At 43.3% G+C, this 20,564-nt stretch overlaps 1 protein-coding gene across 5 annotated transcripts in view; it reads right to left on the bottom strand.

The window, feature by feature from the left end:
* Window positions 1-3,264: 3,264 nt before the first annotated feature.
* hdac5 (histone deacetylase 5) overlaps window positions 3,265-20,564 on the bottom strand; it is an 84,474-nt gene continuing 67,174 nt past the window's right edge. For 3 of the 5 annotated variants that reach the window (XM_053492424.1, XM_053492420.1, XM_053492421.1), the window contains 18 exons: window positions 18,919-19,038; window positions 18,621-18,837; window positions 18,325-18,530; window positions 17,782-18,066; window positions 11,265-11,430; window positions 10,886-11,019; window positions 10,504-10,624; window positions 9,374-9,423; window positions 9,163-9,270; window positions 8,470-8,525; window positions 8,262-8,349; window positions 8,027-8,146; window positions 6,359-6,456; window positions 6,056-6,174; window positions 5,727-5,860; window positions 5,530-5,614; window positions 4,943-5,099; window positions 3,265-4,709 (listed from right to left, as the gene is read on the bottom strand). In XM_053492424.1, the coding sequence (XP_053348399.1) occupies window positions 4,670-4,709; window positions 4,943-5,099; window positions 5,530-5,614; window positions 5,727-5,860; window positions 6,056-6,174; window positions 6,359-6,456; window positions 8,027-8,146; window positions 8,262-8,349; window positions 8,470-8,525; window positions 9,163-9,270; window positions 9,374-9,423; window positions 10,504-10,624; window positions 10,886-11,019; window positions 11,265-11,430; window positions 17,782-18,066; window positions 18,325-18,530; window positions 18,621-18,837; window positions 18,919-19,038 (2,304 nt within the window). In that variant the 3' untranslated portion in view covers window positions 3,265-4,669. The remainder of the gene's footprint in view (window positions 4,710-4,942; window positions 5,100-5,529; window positions 5,615-5,726; window positions 5,861-6,055; window positions 6,175-6,358; window positions 6,457-8,026; window positions 8,147-8,261; window positions 8,350-8,469; window positions 8,526-9,162; window positions 9,271-9,373; window positions 9,424-10,503; window positions 10,625-10,885; window positions 11,020-11,264; window positions 11,431-17,781; window positions 18,067-18,324; window positions 18,531-18,620; window positions 18,838-18,918; window positions 19,039-20,564) is intronic. The other 2 variants (XM_053492422.1, XM_053492423.1) reach the window with 1 other exon arrangement.

Here is a 20,564-nt window from a genome sequence, read left to right on the forward strand (position 1 = left end):
GAAAGAGCGAAGTCGCAAAGTCCTTGTTTGTTTTTCGCTTTTTTTTTCTTAATTTTTTTTCTTTTTAAGACAAGAACATTCAACAAAACGATCCACACCAGACTGAAGGAGAGTGCTGCAATCAGCTCGTGTTCTCTTTCCCCACCCAGAAAAAATGTAAAAAGATTTATGGACATATTATATATGTATTTATTTATATTTTTATATTTATGTGGTATATACACGACCCATCAAAAGGGGACAACTCGCCTTTTAACCAATAAAGTTTGTGATAATTAACCAGATTGAAACATTTAACAATAAAGAAAAATAACAAAAGTCTGATCCTGAGCTCATTCCTAAAAAAATCCATCAACCTCACAGTGAAGCATGGTGGCGGGAGCATCACGTGTTTGACCTTATGGACATTAACTAAAAGTTCATTAACTAAAAGTAAAAAAAAAAATTAAGTATTTTATCAACCCTCAAAAGACATCTACACCTTTCACCAAGGTCACCAACATTTCTCACTTTACCTTAACCTGTTTTTGTATTTAACCTCTATTAAACCTTAGCCAAAAACGCAACTGTTTTATATTACACTATGCGTCCAAACATCTGTGCACCACTGATCATCACACCCATATTGTCCTTGCCGTTATAAAACCATTCAAAGGCATTCCACTAGATGTTGGCATGTTTCTGTGGCGGTTAGTTTTCCTTCAGATACTGTAAGCATAAGTGAGCTCAGGAGCTGATACTGGAGGCTCCATTCAGCCCTAAGCTGATGGTTCAGTGTGAGTCGAGGACACTCGGGATGTTTATGAGATCTTCAACAACCTTAACACACCATGAAGCTAATCACAGAGTTTCCTTTGTGGAGCTCACAGGGGGTGATGGCATGCTAGATAACAGTTTAGCTTCCTTAGTTATTCTCTTAGGATAACTCTACAGTGAACAGAATCATTCTGTACAATTGTGTCCTTAAAATGTCATCATAGTGAACATTGTGAATATTCAGCGCCTGATCCTTGCAAATCGATGGATAACTTGGAAAGAGATGCATCTGTCTGTGGGAACCGTACACACAATCATTCACCAACAACACTTGCACAATGGCCCAAGTCATTTCCACATGTGCGGACCATTAAAGGAGTTCCTGTGAGGCCAGGGTTTCAGATATGAAGCAGGAAGTTTGATAGAAAACTTTTTACCTTGATGGTATGCAAGCACTAGGAAACAACTGGGATAAATGCATTAGTGTAGCAGGGGGATAGAGAGATAGTTATAGAGAGACAGAGAGAAATGTTATATATTTATAAAATTTGAACACTCTGCAGCACTTTTGTCTCATAGGTCGCAGGTCAAAGATTCCCTGAATGCTCTCAAACTGTCATTATAAATATATGTTACAGTCACAATTTCAGGTTTGATTTCTTGCCTTCTTCTTCTTTCCACGAGTCTGAGTCACTCAATGTTGATATTCATGTCATTAAAGATTTTTTTTTTTTTAGTATTGCTGAACTCTTACGATAGATGAAAAAAAGACTAAAACAGAAAATTTGTTTGAATGTTATAAAATATTGGCACACAAAATCTGATTTTAGAGTCAAGAGCAATAAATATTAACAAAGAAGAGACCATTTAGGTGAGGTGAATGCTTAGTGGGATTTTTCATTATTATTACTATGATTATTACTATTATTATCATTACTATTATCTATAAGAAAATGTATTTTTTAAACATTTTCGTACACAGTGCTGTCCCAGTATCTGGAAATTTCCGTGTCATTGTAAAAAAAAAAAAAATAATTAGTTTAAAAAAATGAGAGTTGTCCCCAAATTTCAGATGGGTGATCTGTGTATACACTCTTAAAGTAAATAAAATACAATAAAAAAAAAAAGGTTCCTTGTGTCGTTCCTAAAAAAAAAAAAAAAGCCTCACGTGTCACGCGGAACCCTTTCTAATAATCTGTACAGAAAAAAACGAAGACATATGAGGTCTAAATGTACACTTCCTTTCTCCCCCTTAAGAGTGTATAGAGTTTATGCATTTATTATAAACTTATATGAACGAGCAGTGTTATAGTAATAGAGTAATGCGCCAGGTTAAGCCCCGCCCACATAGAAGATACCCGTTAAAAAAAGAATTTACCGGAAAAAAAAACAGAATATTAATAAAGACACGGACTGAAATCAGCCCGGATGTGACGTTTCTGTAACGACAAACAAACAAACAAACAAACAAACAAACAACCAGTCAATAATCAAAGGTCACGCTTCACTCTTAAACACTTTAAAATGAATCGAGAAAGTGTTAGGAAAATAAAAGTCTTCTGGTGGAAAAAACAAACAAACAAAAAAAACAGAAGAGCTCCGTGATCAGAACGGGTGAGCGTCAGAGTTAGTGTCTCAGTGGTGTTTGACCTTATTGCCTGTTTTTTTTTTAAACAATAAAAACATTATAAAATATAGAGATATATATAATAAGTCTGTAACTATTGTTTTGTGTGTTTCAGGAACAAAAAAACAAACAAACAAATAAACAATAATCCTACCTGCCCTTAAAACCCTGATGCCACGTTCATCGCGCAGTGACACAACATGACATATACACATCGATATATATCTATATATATGTATATATGCATGTACTGTATGTATAGAGATATAAAAACCAACCGTGTTTCCGCACACAGCACATTACACACTCTTATGCGTACAGAATAAAGTCTAAATCGACTGAGCAGTTTAACACTGATAGCTGTTTCGGCCTCTTTGTGTTGTGTGTGTGTTTGCGTGTTTGTGTGTGTGTCTGTGTATGGTGTGTGTGTGTATATATATATATATATATATATATATATATATATATATATAAATTGTGTTATATTTTTATAGAAAAACAAGAAACATTTTTATATAAAAGTGACCACAGACACTAATTCTTCAAAAGGAAAATAAAAACGAACAGAAACGTTTTTGTGACGAGAGAAAAGAGAAAAGAGTCGAGTGCGGTTTATGTACAAGGGACAAAAGAGTGACCGATAAACATAAAAGCAACACAAGTTGGTCATTGTCATCGTCGTCGTCATTGTCGTTGTTGCACCAGGGCGGCGACATAATGTAGCAAGGCTTGAGGTCTGACCTTTGACCCCTGATCTGACAGGAGAAGAGGAAACGAGTGGAGGAGTCCGGGCTGCGCGTGCTCCAAAAAAACTAACAAAATAAACGGCTCATTAAGGCAGAGAGGAAATTCTGAACAAAGTCAATGTGTGTTAATGTGGGTGTGTGTGTGTGTGTGTGTGTTTGAAGCATTAATTGTATTTGTAGTATAAAAGGCACCAGATCTGCCCAAATTCCTTTTTAAGTCAAATACCAGAACCATCCATGTGTTTAACTCAGTCAGTGAGTCAGTTAGTGATTTGGTGAATCAGTGATTCAATGAGTCAATCCATAAAAGTGAGTCAATCAGCGAGTGAGAAAGGAGTCAGTCAGTGAGTCAAGGGATTCAGTAGGTGATCTGGTGAGTCAGTGATTCAGTCAGTGAGTTATTAAACGATTCTGTCTCTGTATTAGTGAATTAGGGATTAGTGAGTCAGACTTTGAACGACTGAGTTATTGATTCAGTCAGTGAGTCTATGATTCAGTGAGTTACCAAAGCACAGAGTCATTCAGTGATTCTCTCTGTGTTTCAGTCAATCAGTCAAACAAAGATTAGTGATTCAGACTTTCAGCGATTTATTCAGTGAGTCAGTAATTCAGTCAGTGAGTCAATTATTTAGAGTTACCAAATCAGTGAGTCATTCAGTGATCCTATGTTTTATCGAGTCAATTATTATTAGTGATTCAGTCTTTCAGCGAGTCAGTCAGTGAACCAGTGACACAGCAGAGGATTTAGTAATTCAATGAGTCAGTGATTCAGTGAGTTACCAAATTCATTGAGTCATTTAGTGATTCTGTGAGTGTTTTAGTGAATCAGTTATTAGTGATTCAGACATTCAGTAAGCGAGTCAATGAGTCAGTGATTCAGTAAGTCAATCAGTCGGTGTGCTTTCTTTTTGTGTGGCTATGGATCAATCTGTGTGTGTTTGTATGTGATGATTCCTCAAAGAAAAAAAAAGTGCCAAAAAAGGTCACGAGTTCCACCTCCACAAATGGACAATTACAAAACACACACGCACGCACGCACGCACATATATACCTGTACATGTGTAATATTCATACACATCTGTGTGCTTTTGTAAGTGTACATAAAGATTATCCTTTTCAATGCGGTTAAGCGCCTCAGAGCTCCTCCACACGTCAGCGTCTGCACTAAAATCGTTTCATCGTCTCGTACAGGAAATTAGTTTTTTTTTTTTTTTTTTTGTCTCACTTTTTACGCTCCTTTAGCGTGACAACATCCCAGCGTCGTCTCTTTGCGCACGTTCCATAAAAATAAAACGTTTAAAAGTAAAAAGTCGGTCCTGCTCCCGGAGGTGTGTTTGGCGACCCACTCGGTCCTCCTCCTCCTGTTCCTCCTCCTGTGGGAGTGGAGCGGAGTTCTGCGTACGTCCATCGAGCAACCTGGAGAACGAGTGAAGGAACCGATCAAAGAGCTGCGTGGAAGGAAAGGACGAGTGACTCAAGGGCGAGCGTCGCTGCCGAGCAAACGTGGACGCCATGGCGTCGTGATGGACGTCTCCCCGTCCTACAGCACGGGCTCCTCCTCCATCGGCTCCTCGGCAGCCCTGCATCAAAAACAACAGCCACGGGTCAGCGTGTTTTATACGCCGACGGTTACATTACAGTAACCTGACAGAATGAGGGCATTTAAAGAAACACCACTGCAGTTGCAGAGAAATAATCAACACCTTCTGACCAATCAGGATCCAGATCTGAGAAACATTGTGATTTATATATGACTACTCGTACTAATTTTTTATTAAACCTTGTCATCTGATTATTGTTTGTGTGTGTGTACCTGCTGCTCTGTGAGGAGGACGCCGTGTGCTCTGTGTCCACAGTGAGAGATGCCATGGCCGTCACCGTGTCCGCTTCGTCCTTCTCCCGCCGCTGAGCGTCCTGCAAAGACTGAGACACCGTGGGCGCTAATCTCTGTACCGAGGTCCAGTGTTTACCTGCAGAGACAGAGAGAGAGAGAGAAAGAAAAAGAGAGGGAGGTAGAGAGATATGGAGGGATAGGGTGAATGAGAGAGGGAGGGAGGAAGGGCGACAGAGAGAGAGAAATAGTGAAAGAGGGATGGAGAGAGAGTGATAAATAGTAATTAAGGGAGAGAGAAAGATAGTGAAGGAGAGATGGGCAGAGGAAGACGGGAAGAGAGGCAAAGAAATGTGGTGTGACGTGTTAGTAACAGTGCTATAATAAAGCTATCATAGGCACCAAATAAGGACATGTGGGTGGAGCTAAAAATAATACAGGCAATTGATTGGTGAATTGATTCACTGTAAATCAATAGGACAACACACCACACCTCTCTCTCTCTTTTTTTTCTTCTCTTTCTCAGCCTCTGTCTCACTCTAACTTTGTCTCTCTCTCTTTTGACTTACTCTGGATCTCGATGATCCTCTCAAGGGACGCTGATGCTTTCGGACACGGTTTCTGCTGAAGCACAGACTGAGGCAATGGATCCAGCTGCAGTTACACACACAAATACGTACATACACACACAACGAACAGTGAGCAGCGTAAAGTTTAAGGGCCGGGGAGGTAATAAGGTAATGAGGTAGAGGTATGTAGTGAGCACCTCGTCTCCGAGCAACGCGGCTACACAAGACTCGGAGGCGTCGCAGATGGCGGTGAGGTCGTGACCCCCCTCCAGCACCAGGACAACGCGCCCGGCCGCCAACTTCATCAGCTGCTTTGTCAGGTGACCAAAACCTGCCAGTGAACGACATGGTGTGATTTCAGCAGCAGATCCTCCAACATCCAGGACACGCCATAAAGACTTCAACCTAGCCTAAATACCCTGTGTATGCAATACCAGTCTCTGTCTGCTAGGGGACACCAAATGACAAACAGTATTTACACACACGCACACACACACACACACACAAACTCGATGAGGTAGCTCACATTTGGCGGTGACGTTGTATCCTCCGAGTGGGGACTGGTGACCCTCGACGGCGTCGAAGCCAGCCGACACCAGCACCACGTCAGGAGAGAACTCATTAGCAATGGGCATCACCACTGTCCTGTTAGCAGACACACGCACACACAGACACACACAGACACACGTACACACACACGGACACATACAATGAGCACAGAATGAAGTGAGCAATTAAAAATATCAGTCAGTAAAGTGAACTGGAGTCTGTGTGTGTTTGTGTGCGTGTGTGTGTGTGTGTGTGTGTGTGTGTGTCTATGAGCGCTAACCTGAAGGCTGTAAGATACTCCACATCACCCACAGGAGGATCGACTCCACCTGTCCACGCTATGTTTACATTAAACCCCACACCAGGACCTACTCCCACCTGCAGAGAGAGAGATGAACATGCATCATTTTAAATGAACAAGAGTTTTTTTTTTCTCTCTCTTACTGGTGCTTTTTGATCAGGTCTCGCTCTCTTTCTCTCTATCTGCTTCTCTGTCTTCATTTTTCTTTCTTTTTATCTGTCTCTCTCTCCACATCTGTCTAAAACTCCACCTGTCTCTCTAAACATCATGTCTCGGTCTCTCACTACACCCTGCTCTCTGCATCTGTCTCACTCTTCTATATGTCTCATACTACACCCGTCTCTACATCTGTCTCACTTTATATATGTCCAACTCTCCACTCTACCTTTGTTCCACTTATCACATCTGTCTCATTCCATGTCCCACTACCCACATCCGTCTCATCCCTTGTCCTTGTCCTACTATCCACAACTGTCTCATTCCTTGTCATGGAATCCTTGTCTTCATTTTTAGTGATCCTTGTCATGTCGTATCCCATGTCCCACTCTCCACATCTGTCTCATTCCTTGCCCCACTATCCACATCTGACTCATTCTACCTTTGTCTCACTATCCACATGCGTCTCATCCCTTGTCCCACTATCCACATGCGCCTCATCCTTTGTCCCACTATCCACATGCGTCTCATCCCTTGTCCCACTATCCACATCCGTCTCATTCCTTGTCTCACTATCCACAGGTGGCACATCCGTCTCATTCCTTGTCTCACTATCCACAGGTCCTCTGCGTCCTGTATTATCCTTGTCTCATTCCTTGTCCCACTATCCACAACTGTCCCATTCCTTGTCCCACTATCCACAACTGTCTCATTCCTTGTCCCACTATCCACAACTGTCTCATTCTACCTTTGTCTCACTATTCACAACTGTTTCATTCCTTGTCTCACTATCCACAACTGTCTCATTCTACCTTTGTCCCACTCTCGACATCTGTCTTAATGTACCTTTGTCCCACTCTCCACATCTGTTTTATTCTACCTCTGTCCCACTCTCCACATCTGTCTCATCCATTGTCCCACTATCTGCATTTGTCTCATTCCTTGTTCCATTATACACATCCTTCTCATTCCTTGTCTCACTATTCACATCTGTCTCATTCTACCTTTGTCTCGTTCTCCACATCTGTCTCATCCCTTGTCCCACTATTCACATCCATCTCATTCCTTGTCCCACTACCTTCATCCATCTCATTCCTTGTCTCACTATCCACATCTGTCTCATTCTACATTTGTCCCACTCTCCACATCTGTCTCATTCCTTGTCCCACTCTCCACATCTGTCTCATTCCTTGTCCCCCTTTCCACATCTGTCTCATTTTACCTTTGTTCCACTCTCCACATCTGTCTCATTCTTTATCCCACTCTCGATGTCTGTCTCATTCTACATCTGTGCAACCATACACATCTGTCCAATGCTCTTTATCTGTCCGTCTTTTAATCCTTTACTCTACACCCGTCTAACTCTCTACATCTCTTTGCATTGCACACTTTATACCCGTCTTAACCTTCACATCTGCCTTACTTTATATTTGTCTCATTTTCTACCTCTCTCTCTCCTTCTTTGTTATATCCACTTTTTGTCCTTTTTACCTCTTCAGGTGCGCCGCTGCCAGGGAAGAAGTTTCCATCATCGTAGCGATGCAGGGAGATATACAGCACGTTGGGGTCGTTGTAAAACGCCTGCTGGGTCCCGTTACCATGGTGAATGTCCTGTATGATGGGATGGATTAAGGGTTATTGTGGTAGCTCATTAGGTCATTACTGACAATCATTGTTAAATTTTAGAGAATAAAAGCGATTCGCTCCGAGAGAAAACAGCTCTCACCCAGTCTACAATGAGGATTTTGGCCACGCCTAGTTTCTGCTGCAGCAGTTTAGCGGTAACAGCGACCGAGTTGAAAAAACAGAAACCCCTATAAAGAAAAGAAAAAAAAAGAAAAAAAAAAAAGACTATTCCAGATTATTTTTGTCCTCATTATAGCCTTAATTCATGTACATGATTCGAGTAACGATCAGTCAAAAGGCTGACTCACATGGCCGTGGACTCCTCTGCGTGGTGACCCGGAGGACGGACGACAGCAAACCCGTTCTGTTCATCAAAGAAAAAAAGAAACAAAAAAAAGACAACACAGTGATGACGACCATAATGAAGCCTTAGAACTACACACCAGTCTGTAACATGATATCTTTTATTTATTTATTTATTTATTTTCCCCGATTTTCTCCCTATTTTAGTTGCATCCAATTCCTCCCCGTCACTAGGGGGCCCCCCACAATAAGGCTACTACTACCACTCAGTCGGGAGGGCTGAAGACTATCACGCGTTTCCCCAGAACCACGTGATGCCAGCCAACCGCATCTTTTCGAACTCTGCTCGCTCACACACCGTTGGGGGCGACGTAAAACTCGGAGGACAACGCTATCCGTTCCTTCCACTTGCGTGAGCTCACAGACGCCCCTGATTGGCTGTAGAGCCGTGATTAATGTGGGAGCACCAAGTACCCCTCATCCCTCCTCTCTGAGAAAGCTCGGCCAATCAGCTCTCTCTAGACCTCCGGCTGCGAGAGGTTACAGCATCACCCGGGAATCTAACTCACGATCTCCGGATGATAGGGCGAGCGCTTTACAACTGCGCCGCTCGGAGGCCTTGTAACGTGATATCAGTTCAGCAAAGTGCAGGGCATGGTGCGGTTCATGGGGGTGCCAATAGTTTGTGTATGATGTACCTTTAGTTCTGCGGCTGCTACTTTAAAGGCGAGCTCGATAACGCAGCCCACGGCCATGCGGACGGCTCCCGATGAGTGCATCTCGTTCCACACGGTATCGCTGTCCACCTGAACACACACACACACACAGCGCAGCAGTGTGTAACTTTATTATTATTATTATTATTATTATTATTACAGTTTGTATAATTATGTAAGAACTGGTCCGTACCCCAATCCCTCCACACGGAAGCATGGCGTACATCTTCTGACTGATTGGACCTGCAAAGAGGAAAAGCATTAAAGAATGAAAAGAATTACACTTCATAGGACACTTATGTTCTGATTTCTGTCCTGATTCATATTATTATTATTATTATTATATTGTCAGCAGGGATAAAGGTCAATACCCATCGGAAAAACATGCATTAGGAGCAGAAATGATGGCAGCCAACATCTCCTACAGAACCCACGCCTGCTACACATACACACACACACACACTTTCCCTCTCGGCTGGTGACTCAGAGGCGGAGGTGGGAGAAAAGTCTCAAGCCTAAAAATACTGGCGTGTCTGTCAGAGGAGGCAGACCGGAAGTAAGCGTGGGATGGAGACGGGAGTTTCATTACGACGGGCGGGGAAGCTTATCCCACTTATCTACCTACACCAACAAGACTTCTTAGCCATGATCAGGCTGCCTGTCTGATTCACATATGAAACACTGGCCTCCCAGGAATGTCCAAGAACTGTACAGGGGATGTGGTGATAACTGCAGTGGGCTCCGAGTCACCTCGGCCGGGATAGTCATTTATGAATGTACGGCCTTCTATCAAACATCTGCACCGTTCGAATGCGTTCCTAAGTCTCATTTTATCACAAGTCCCGATTTCACTTGAACGCCCCCTGTGTACATGTTTGACCTACAAATTTGTTTGTTCATTAAGCAAAACTTTTAATAATTTATAGTACATAGAGTTAGTTCATTTATGTATTATTACTAAAGAGTATCTACAGTACACTATGTTGCCAAAAGTATTCGCTTCCCTGCTTTCACATGCATATGAACTTGTGTAACATCCAATTCTCAACCTAAAGGGGTTTAATATGATGTTGGCCCCACCCCCTTTGCAGCTATAACAGCTTCAACTCTTCTGTGAAGTTGAAGCTGTTATAGCTGCAAAGCTATAACAGCTTCAATTCATCTCAAAGGTGTTCTCTCAGGTTGAGGTGCATGAGGAATAGAGAGTGAGAGAGAAATAGAGGGAAAAAGGGCAAAATTAATGGAACAAGACAGAGAGATGGCGGCATGCAGAGAGAGAAAGAGAGTGTGTTTGTAACAGGAAGTGAGGTCATCACTCCACACCTAAGAGCTTCTTGCTGTCGAGTTTCTGGCGGTTGAGAGGGCTGGTGCCGTACAGCAGGGTGTGATATTCCGAGTGCACCGTCTGGATCTCATCCAGGGTCGCCTTCCTGCCCCGGATCCTCTACACACAGAAGAAAAAGAAAAAAAAAATGGGATGAGAGAGAGAGAGAGTGTGTATAAACGCTGTTTCTCTACAGTTCAGTATTTACTGTTGAGTATTTGTTGGTGAACAGCTCTGATGATGAGAAATACACAGTGCACTGATTCCACTTTTACACCTTGACTGGTTTTTATGTCAAATTTCGGACGATTTCCGACAATCACCCCGGTGAAAACATCCGGGCTGTAGTTGCTGAAGCGCACCAGCAGGCGGCTCTCTCACCTCACAGCGGCCCAGCAGTCCTGTCTCCTGCAGCCTGGACCACACACTCTGGATACGTCCGGCGTGCTCCGGGTGGATGTGTGTGTTCCCGCACATGCACTGGTGCTTCAGCATGAGCGTGTCGTACACCAGACCTGAGCGAGACACGAAACAGAGGAGAGGAGAGGAGGAAGGACAAAAGGGAGGACAGCAGGCAAAGCGAAGATAGAAGAAGGAGGACAGGATGAGCGGAGACGAAAGGAGATGAGAAAAGAAAAGAGGATGGAGGAGGAAAGGAGAGAAGAGAATAAATATTCCTGTTACCATGGTGACGTGGATTGCTTTCCTCTAACAGCACAACACGATGTGATTTCTTGCTTTTACTCTGTCCTCTCAGTACCTGTAGTGAAGAGGTGCTTGATGGGTAATTCTGCCATTGGAGTGGCTTTAAGGCAGGAGGTGATGGGGGACGACTGCGCTCTTCCCAGGGGCCTGTGCGGCATTCCCGTGATGGACAGAGACGCCTGGAACACATTCAGCTGCTGCAGGTGCTGCTGCTCCGAGAACTGCAAAAGGAAAAAACATGCCTCTTCTGTTGCAGTTCAAATTAAAGCGTGCATGTCTGTGTGTGTGTGTGTGTGTGTGTGTGTTACACAGTGGTGTATAAATGCCCGAATGTGTGATGATGTGAGGTCACACTTTAGCCTTGATGTCTTTTAAACGAGTCAACATGACACGTCTGTATGTGAAAGAGGCCTGAAGGTTATAAGAGATTTATTCCCAGGAGCACTTTAAAGAGGCACATTTTCAGGAATCATTATGTTTTTCAGGAATAACCCTTTCAAGCTCAGAAATCTGTGCAGGAACCTTGCTGATGTTCAGAGACCATTGAACACATTTGAACCCTTTCATGAACTCTGTAATGTTTTCTTAAATTTAGGAACATTTTTAGGAAATCCGGAAGTGATTTTATCAATTTAGGAACTTTTTAAGGGTCCAAGATTCTTTTTACAAGCTTTTTTTTCTACCCCCCAGGAACTCACTAGCTGTTTTAGCAATTCAGGGCCTCAAGAATCTGTATATTCAGGACACTTTAGCATTCCAGTTACAGCTCTTCATCCTTTACAGAGTGAGAGGTACTAAACCAAACGGAGGGAAACGTGTGTGTGTGTGTGTGTGTGTGAATTTAGCTGTGCACAGACTAAACAGCTCAGCAAGCAAAAAGTCAGGGAACTTCAGGAACCACTGCAGTGCCAATAGAACTGTCTCCAACTGCCAAAAAGCTACTTACACGTTCTGCTGCTGTAAACAGCCATTCTGCCTGCTTTTCATCATCCTGAGTGTGTGTGTGTGCGCACGTGTATAAGACAGGAGTCATGATTTGAATCGAAGATAGTAGCCAAGGTTTTACAAAATTTCCCATGGTCTCAAGAACTTTTTTTAGGAACCTTTCCACAAACACTTGCTAAATCAGGACCGCAGGGCTTTAGGAACCTTTTCAGGAACCTTTTTTTTTTTTTTTAACCAACCAAGATTTTTTTTTCACTCACCAACCGTTTACGGGGCTTAAGAACCTTATGAGAGAAACTCAAGAACAACAAATTAAACAAAGTCAAGAAATGAGCTCAGGAACCATTTTGGGATAAAAAGGAACCTTTTCAGGAACACAAAGATTTTGTTCTTAAAACACAAGGGATTTTTCACAAAAAAAAAATTATATCTGTCAAAGATTTTATTAAAGAATCTGGGAAATTGGGAACAACTCAAGAATTTTTGTTTAAAAACAGGAATGTTTTTAGGAACAGAGGAACTTTTTTTCCTATGAACTAAAAAGTCCCTTGTTAAAGCACACCATTGCTACATTAACTGTGATTATTAAAGGTTCTTAAGAGACGTTGCCTATTTATCTCTCGTCTAGGTTGAGACGTAGGTGTGGCCTATTTACTTCAAGAACACAATAATGATTTTTGAAAAACCTTTTCTTGAACTTGTAGTTAAAAAAAACAAATCCAGGAACTCAAACCCTTTTAGGAAGATATATTTATTTAAGGAACTCTTTGAAGAATATTTTCTTCTTTAGGAAAAAAATCGAACAATTTTTTCCCAGGATGTCAAAGAGACCTTTAAGAGATCTCAGGAATGTTTCAGCAACTGAAGAAACTTTCCAAGAACTTTAAAACATTGTTTCACGAAGGGAAGAAATCCTGGAACATTTTTAAAGAATTGTTGCACTGCTAGGTAACTTCTTCAGGGTGATGAGCTTCAGTTTCTCAAAAAGTTCTGATGTTTAGTGGAAACACAACGAATGAACTAAAGAAGAAAGAAAAAAGCAATATGTTGTGTTTTCCACGTAGGAGACAGGACACATGGCTCGCTGAGAAGAGGGAAAACATTAAACACATCTCTCTCTTTCTCCTACATGTCCATATTCAAAGGGTGTGTAGGATCACATTTGAATTCCAGACACTTTCAGAGACAAGTGGAGAAGAAGCAGACACAAACTCATACAAAGGTGTGTGTGAGAGTGTGAGAGAGAAAGACAGGAGCCAAGGCAAGGGGAAATGTTCTTACTGTTCTTACAGTACGTTTAGCCTCGTTTTCATCAATTCAAGAACCTTCTGATGAAACCAGAAGCCATTCTTTCCCCACAGGAACCATTTTTTAAAAAACAAACCAAGCATAATTTTTGCAGAAACTTCCTTTAGGTAGCCAATGATCTCTTTAACTATTTGAAGAGATTTAGAAGCTTTCCACAAACTCAAGGAACTTTTCAAAACAGTTTTAAAGGAACTGGAAGAATCCAGAAACGCAGGAAGCTCAGGAACTCTTTCAGGGAAGGTAGAACCTTTTCACAAGTTTAAGAACAAAAGGACATTTTTATGAACTTGGGAATATTTTTTTTTCATCACAAACTCGGGATTTTTCTTGAGCTAAGGTTCAAGATTTTCATCTCAGGAACCATGAGTTTGGGGAAATCCTTTTTTCCTGCAGAAACTCAGAAACCCAGCAACTCAGGAACCATTTCAGAGTAAAGAGAACCCTTTCACAAGCTCAGGAATGTTTTTCTTTAGGGACTGAAAACCTTTTCATGATCTCAGAAATTTTTTTATAAATCTGAAATATTCTTTTTAGAAACTTAGGAACTTCTTTTTGTTTAGTTTTTTTTTTACAAGAACTGAAGAACGATTTTATTTCTTGACCCTTTTTACGGAAATGAAGAAACTTCTCATGAACTTGGGAACCTTTTGGAACTTTACAACTGTTATTAAAGTTTCCAAAACTCTTAAACATTTTCTTAAATTGCTTTATTTCCTATTTATAAACTTTTTTCCCAAAGAAACTAAAGAACCCTTTCAGGAACTCTGGACCCTTTTTAAGGAACTGAAGAAATTTGGGATTTTTTTTATCAGGTAATGAAGACCCTGGGAACCTTTTCCTGAAACCTTCACAAGTTCTGGGACAGTTTCTTACTTTTCTATAACTTTGAATCATTCTTTATAGAAAATAAAGACATTTAAGTTTTTCAATAAAGACATAGAAAACTTTTTTCATGAATTGAAATTCATGAATCCTGAAAAAAGCTTTCTGAGCTCCTGGATTTCTTCCATTCATGAAAAAAGTTTTCCTTAAACTCATGGTTCTTAAATGTCTTTATGAGAAGCATTTTTATGAGTTTAGGACACCAGGAACCTTTTCAGGAACCAAGGACTCAGGAACATTTTGTTGCAATGCTAGCTAGCTCATGTAATAGTGAGCTAATGCTAATCAGCATCAGGAGGTTCACGGGCAAGAAGACAGAGGAAAAATAAACAAAACAAAGCATCATATTTTTTTATGCAGCTCATTTTTATGAGACATGTTACATGGGTCAAAATATGAAACACACACACTCTCCATTGCTTCTTTGTTATTTAGAAGAAAAATGGTTCAGCTCTCTCCCTCTCCCGCTGTGTATATCTCTCCCGCCCCTCCCTCTCCATCTAAGAGGGTGTGTGTAGGATCACATTTGTATTCCAGGCACTTAGAGAGACAAGTGGAGAAGCAGCACACACACACACACATACAGTACACACTTTGCACCCATGTGTGCGTGCACAATAGTCTAATATCTGTGCTTGACCACAGAGGCGTTTTAGAGGAAGCTGTCTCAATGAGATGACTAAACTCACAATGATAAACAACGCCGCCCCCAAATACTTTGTAATATGCCTAACACACACACACACACACACACACACACACACACACACACACACACACACACACAGCTGGTGGGTTGTGATTGGGTGTGAAGTGCAGGGCAGACGAGGCGGGGGCGAGAGCAGGCGATGATTCACCCTGGAGAGATGAGTCAGAGATGGACGCTTCCATTCATAGGGCAGGGTGTGTGTGTGTGTGTGTGTCCTGCAGCAGCAGGAGGATGCAGGATGAATTCTAATGCTTTACTGGACTTTTTTTCCTTCAATGATCTCAGGGAGAAGGAGGAGTCTAGCTCTCTCATTCATTCTTTATTTAAGTGCGCGCGTGTGTGTTTGTGTGTGTGTGTGTGTGTGTGTGTGTGTGTGTGTGTGTGTGTGAAGACGACCGATTAGGCGTCACACCCCACTGCAGAGCGACTTCTTCCAGCTTATGTTATGTAAATGAATCCGCAGCGGCACACGAGAGCCCGGTTCACTGCGCCAGCACCGCCAATACCACGCTGTACGGTCACATGACCACATGAGTGCCCTACAGAGAGGACAGGAGTACAAGCTACCTAGTTTTACTAAAGGAAGTGAAGGGGCGTGGCTTCCTGGTGAAGGAGTAGCTTCTGACTGTCAATCCCAGTGAAAGAGGTGTGTCCCATATGTGTCAGTCCCAGTGAAGGAGGTGTGGCCTATTTGTGTCAGTCCCAGTGAAGGAGGTGTGTCCCATATGTGTCAGTCCCAGAGAAGGAGGTGTGGCCTATTTGTGTCAGTCCCAGTGAAGGAGGTGTGTCCCATATGTGTCAGTCCCAGTGAAGGAGGTATGTCCCATATGTGTCAGTCCCAGTGAAGGAGGTGTGGCCTATTTGTGTCAGTCCCAGTGAAGGAGGTGTGTCCCATATGTGTCAGTCCCAGTGAAGGAGGTGTGTCCCATATGTGTCAGTCCCAGTGAAGGAGGTGTGTCCCATATGTGTCAGTCCCAGTGAAGGAGGTGTGTCCCATATGTGTCAGTCCCAGTGAAGGAGGTGTGTCCCATATGTGTCGGTCCCAGTGAAGGAGGTGTGTCCCATATGTGTCAATTCCCGTGAAGGAGGTGTGTCCCATATGTGTCGGTCCCAGTGAAGGAGGTATGTCCCATATGTGTCGGTCCCAGTGAAGGAGGTGTGTCCCATATGTGTCGGTCCCAGTGAAGGAGGTGTGTCCCATATGTGTCAGTCCCAGTGAAGGAGGTGTGTCCCATATGTGTCGGTCCCAGTGAAGGAGGTGTGTCCCATATGTGTCGGTCCCAGTGAAGGAGGTGTGTCCCATATGTGTCAGTCCCAGTGAAGGAGGTGTGTCCCATATGTGTCAGTCCCAGTGAAGGAGGTGTGTCCCAAATGTGTCAGTCCCAGTGAAGGAGGTGTGTCCCAAATGTGTCAGTCCCAGTGAAGGAGGTGTGTCCCATATGTGTCAATTCCCGTGAAGGAGGTGTGTCCCATATGTGTCGGTCCCAGTGAAGGAGGTATGTCCCATATGTGTCGGTCCCAGTGAAGGAGGTGTGTCCCATATGTGTCGGTCCCAGTGAAGGAGGTGTGTCCCATATGTGTCAGTCCCAGTGAAGGAGGTGTGTCCCATATGTGTCAGTCCCAGTGAAGGAGGTGTGTCCCATATGTGTCAGTCCCAGTGAAGGAGGTGTGTCCCAAATGTGTCAGTCCCAGTGAAGGAGGTGTGTCCCAAATGTGTCAGTCCCAGTGAAGGAGGTGTGTCCCATATGTGTCAATTCCCGTGAAGGAGGTGTGTCCCATATGTGTCGGTCCCAGTGAAGGAGGTATGTCCCATATGTGTCGGTCCCAGTGAAGGAGGTGTGTCCCATATGTGTCGGTCCCAGTGAAGGAGGTGTGTCCCATATGTGTCAGTCCCAGTGAAGGAGGTGTGTCCCATATGTGTCAGTCCCAGTGAAGGAGGTGTGTCCCATATGTGTCAGTCCCAGTGAAGGAGGTGTGTCCCATATGTGTCAGTCCCAGTGAAGGAGGTGTGTCCCATATGTGTCGGTCCCAGTGAAGGAGGTGTGTCCCATATGTGTCAGTCCCAGTGAAGGAGGTGTGTCCCATATGTGTCACTCCCGGTGAAAGAGGTTCCTCTCTTCTCCGTGATCAAGGGTGAACTGTTTGCTCACACACGGCTGATGTGGACACATGTCGCACTCGGGCTGCAGCATTGTGTGGGACAGAGGACAGATATCAGCGTGTCCCTGCGACGTGCGTCAGCGTGGACTCACGCTGATTTCATCAGCGCCAGTTGCGCAATGTGTTAAAGTGGCTAAAGGACGTTAAACAAAGGAACTGAACCAGAGTGCGAGAGGTAAAGCCGAGCCAAATACAGTGGACGAGAGAAATGAAACAACAAGGAGCAGCTACACTCATGGGAAAAGCGCTCGAAGACTGAGGATGTGCTAGGAAAAAACAAAACCAAACAAACACTTTTAGTGCTTCAGAGTAGCCGTAACACTGCACCAGAAGCTCGAGCTCCGGCTGTCTGGGACGTTTCTGTATTATTAATATCGGGTAGCTTTTCTAAATCACAGAACCTGCTTATAACTTTTTCTAGTCACCAAAAACATACAGGAAAAAAAACATACTTGCTTTCAGGTGGCAGGCTTGGGTTTTTATTTTATTTTATTTCTATTATTGTCTAAATTATTTTTTACATCATTCCTTAACATTTAATTACCAGAGAAAAAATCTCTGTCCTCACCTGCCTGTAGGGGTCACCCTCTTCATCGCACTCCTTTAGCTCGATGGCTTCATCCTCGTCGTCCTCTTCCTCAAGGTCGCTCTCCGTGCTCTCGCCTTTCAGCTGGACCACCCGCTCAGAAGGCGGCGTGGTTTCGCCGGAACTTTCTTTGCTTAGCCCCTCCCTCACACGCTCAGGCCCCTCCCCCCACTCCTCTGTCATCTCAGTCGTCTCGGTAAGCTCCTCCTCTGTCTCTTCTGGGTGGGTGGGAGGTTGGCGTGGGAGCTCCGCCCCTTTGGACAGGATCTGACAGAGGTAGAAATGTGAAATTTACATTTAGATTATTTGCTCGTACAGTTTATTAACTTTAGTAGTAATTAACACTTGTGTTTATTGACAGTGTTGTTAAACTTAAATAATCAACAAATTTAGACAAATTATATTAATAATCCAAAGTTTATTTCTAACATAAATCAAAATTCATAACGGTGGGCGCCAATATTTATGCCCACTGATCCAAAGTTATATTAATTTATTTTAGTTATTGCATTAAGTAAGTGTTACCTTGTTGAGCTGGTAGTGTTTCTGTTTTTCCAGGAAGTGTTGGTGCTGCTGCTGGATGACGAGGTGCTGCAGCGCCTGTGGGGTCTGCGGTAGCGGCGCCGACTGCGTGCGCGCCAGGGGACGGTGCCGAGGCAGTTTACTGACCGTTCGCATGCTGTTAGACACACGCTCGCCCGTAACCAACGGCGACTGGCCATACATGGGCACTGAGAGGAGTCAGGGAGGATTAACACTGCTGCTCACAGTCACTCTGTTTCCCGTACATATGTGTGTAACAGTGTGTGTATGTGTGTTACCTGCAAGCAGTGCATTTTGTTGCCGAGCCTGCTCCAACAAGAGGACATGCTGCAATAGGGAGTTGTGGCTGCTGTGGCTGTTGGGGGCTGATTGAGGTTCTGAGTCCAAACACACGGACACAGACGAGCTGCTGCCGAACTTCCCCAACACAGCCCCCTGACGCACTCCCTGTACCTGCCGCTCCGCCTCCGGCTGCCCCCCGAGCTTCTGCGGAGCCTGATGAGAGGGATGGACGTTACTGCATACGTTCGTGTCCAGGGTAAGTCGGGGAAGGATGTCTGGTTCTTCATGACTCACCGTGATGTGTGCGTTAGCCGGCAAACCCAGAGAGATGTTGGGCAGCGACGGAGATGTGTACAGGCTCAGCGGGCTCACCGCGCCGTCTGCGTTCAGAGACTGGTGCAGAGAACGCAGCTGCTGCAAACACACACACACAGACTAAAGTGAGATTTTTTTTAAGGTCCTGGGTTATTTCATCTCAGTAAATCCTCATGTAGAACTCAGGGGCAGAACTCAACAGACTAACAGGTGGGTAACATGAAAATCTCCTCAGAAAAGCCCAGGAACTAAAATCCAGGAATATAAAAAGGAAATTACTTCCAGGAATTTAAGTCCAGGAGTGTAAGATTAAAACGTTTACCTGAATATTTAAGTCCAATTTAAACCCAAGATCTACAGTCCAAGTAGTTAAACCAGGACCTGTAATTTTGAAACTACTGTAAAATCTGGGTACTTAAATAGAGAATTTTAAACCCAGGACCTAATATCCATGGGCTGAAGCCCTGGAACTAAAACTAAACTATAATTTACAAAGTTAGGCCCAGGTTCTAAAGTCTAGGAACAAACATAATTTCAAAAATGTAAAACTCCAGGAAATAAAATCCAAGATCCAAACTCCAGGAACTAAGATTTGTATAGTTACAAACAGACATTTAAGCTTAGAAACTAAAGTCCAGGAACTAAACTCTAGGACCTGTACTCTAAAAACTAAAATCTGGGTACTTAATTACAGAAATTTAAGCCAAGAGCTCATGTCAATGAAAATCCAGATACTTTAAAAACATAAATTTAAGCACAGATAATAGGGTCCATGAGCTGTAGCCCTGGAACTAAACTCTGGGAACTTAAATTCAGAAATTTAAGCCCCAGAACTACAGTCCAGGAACTGAAGTCCAGGATCTGAACAATAGGAACTAAAGTCCAGGAACTTAAACCCATAAAGGGTAAACCTACAAACTTTAAAACATTTAGCCAAAAAACATAAACTCAGGAATAAATGCAAAAGATCAGAGAATGTAAGTGGAAGTACTTCAGTCCAGGAACTAACCCCAGGAACACAAACCTAGGCCAATAAAATAACAATAATAATAATAAAGACAGAGGAAGTAATATTTTCCCCTGCAGTGACGCAGGACTAAGCGCTGAGGACGAAAGCCCAATCACACTTGACCGTGAACGCAGAAGCCATGCTCCGAGCTCAGATTTATTCTGAATTTAGATCTGTGACGAGGCTGAAGACATGACGGGAGAGTGTGAATGAAAAGGCTAATTCATTCCCAGCGATCTTATTTTTTTCACCCCGCCATTCAGCAGCGTGCTCTTATTCATTATCACTGCTTTTTATTTTTTTAAAGCACACGTCTCTTTTTCTGTCTGTGTGAATCAGCCTGAAGACGCGGAGCGCGATCCGCTCGGTCCGCTCGGCTCTGACGTCACTCCGGCTCTGACTCAACAAACATCCCACTGTGATAAAAAAAAGAACGTCCAATTAGAAATAGAAAGAAAAGAAAAGTTCAGGGTCTGTTTGCGGCAAAGATGACGTCAACACTCTCTCTCTCTTTCTGTTGCCGCACGGCCCGAATGTAACAGCGGTGGTGGCGCAGTAACCCTCTCCGTCTACGCTGGCTATTCTGGGGCAGAATAGTGAACGCACACATACGTAT

This window comes from Clarias gariepinus, chromosome 3 (assembly GCF_024256425.1).
Source record: "Clarias gariepinus isolate MV-2021 ecotype Netherlands chromosome 3, CGAR_prim_01v2, whole genome shotgun sequence".
Classification (NCBI taxonomy): Eukaryota; Metazoa; Chordata; class Actinopteri; order Siluriformes; family Clariidae; genus Clarias; species Clarias gariepinus.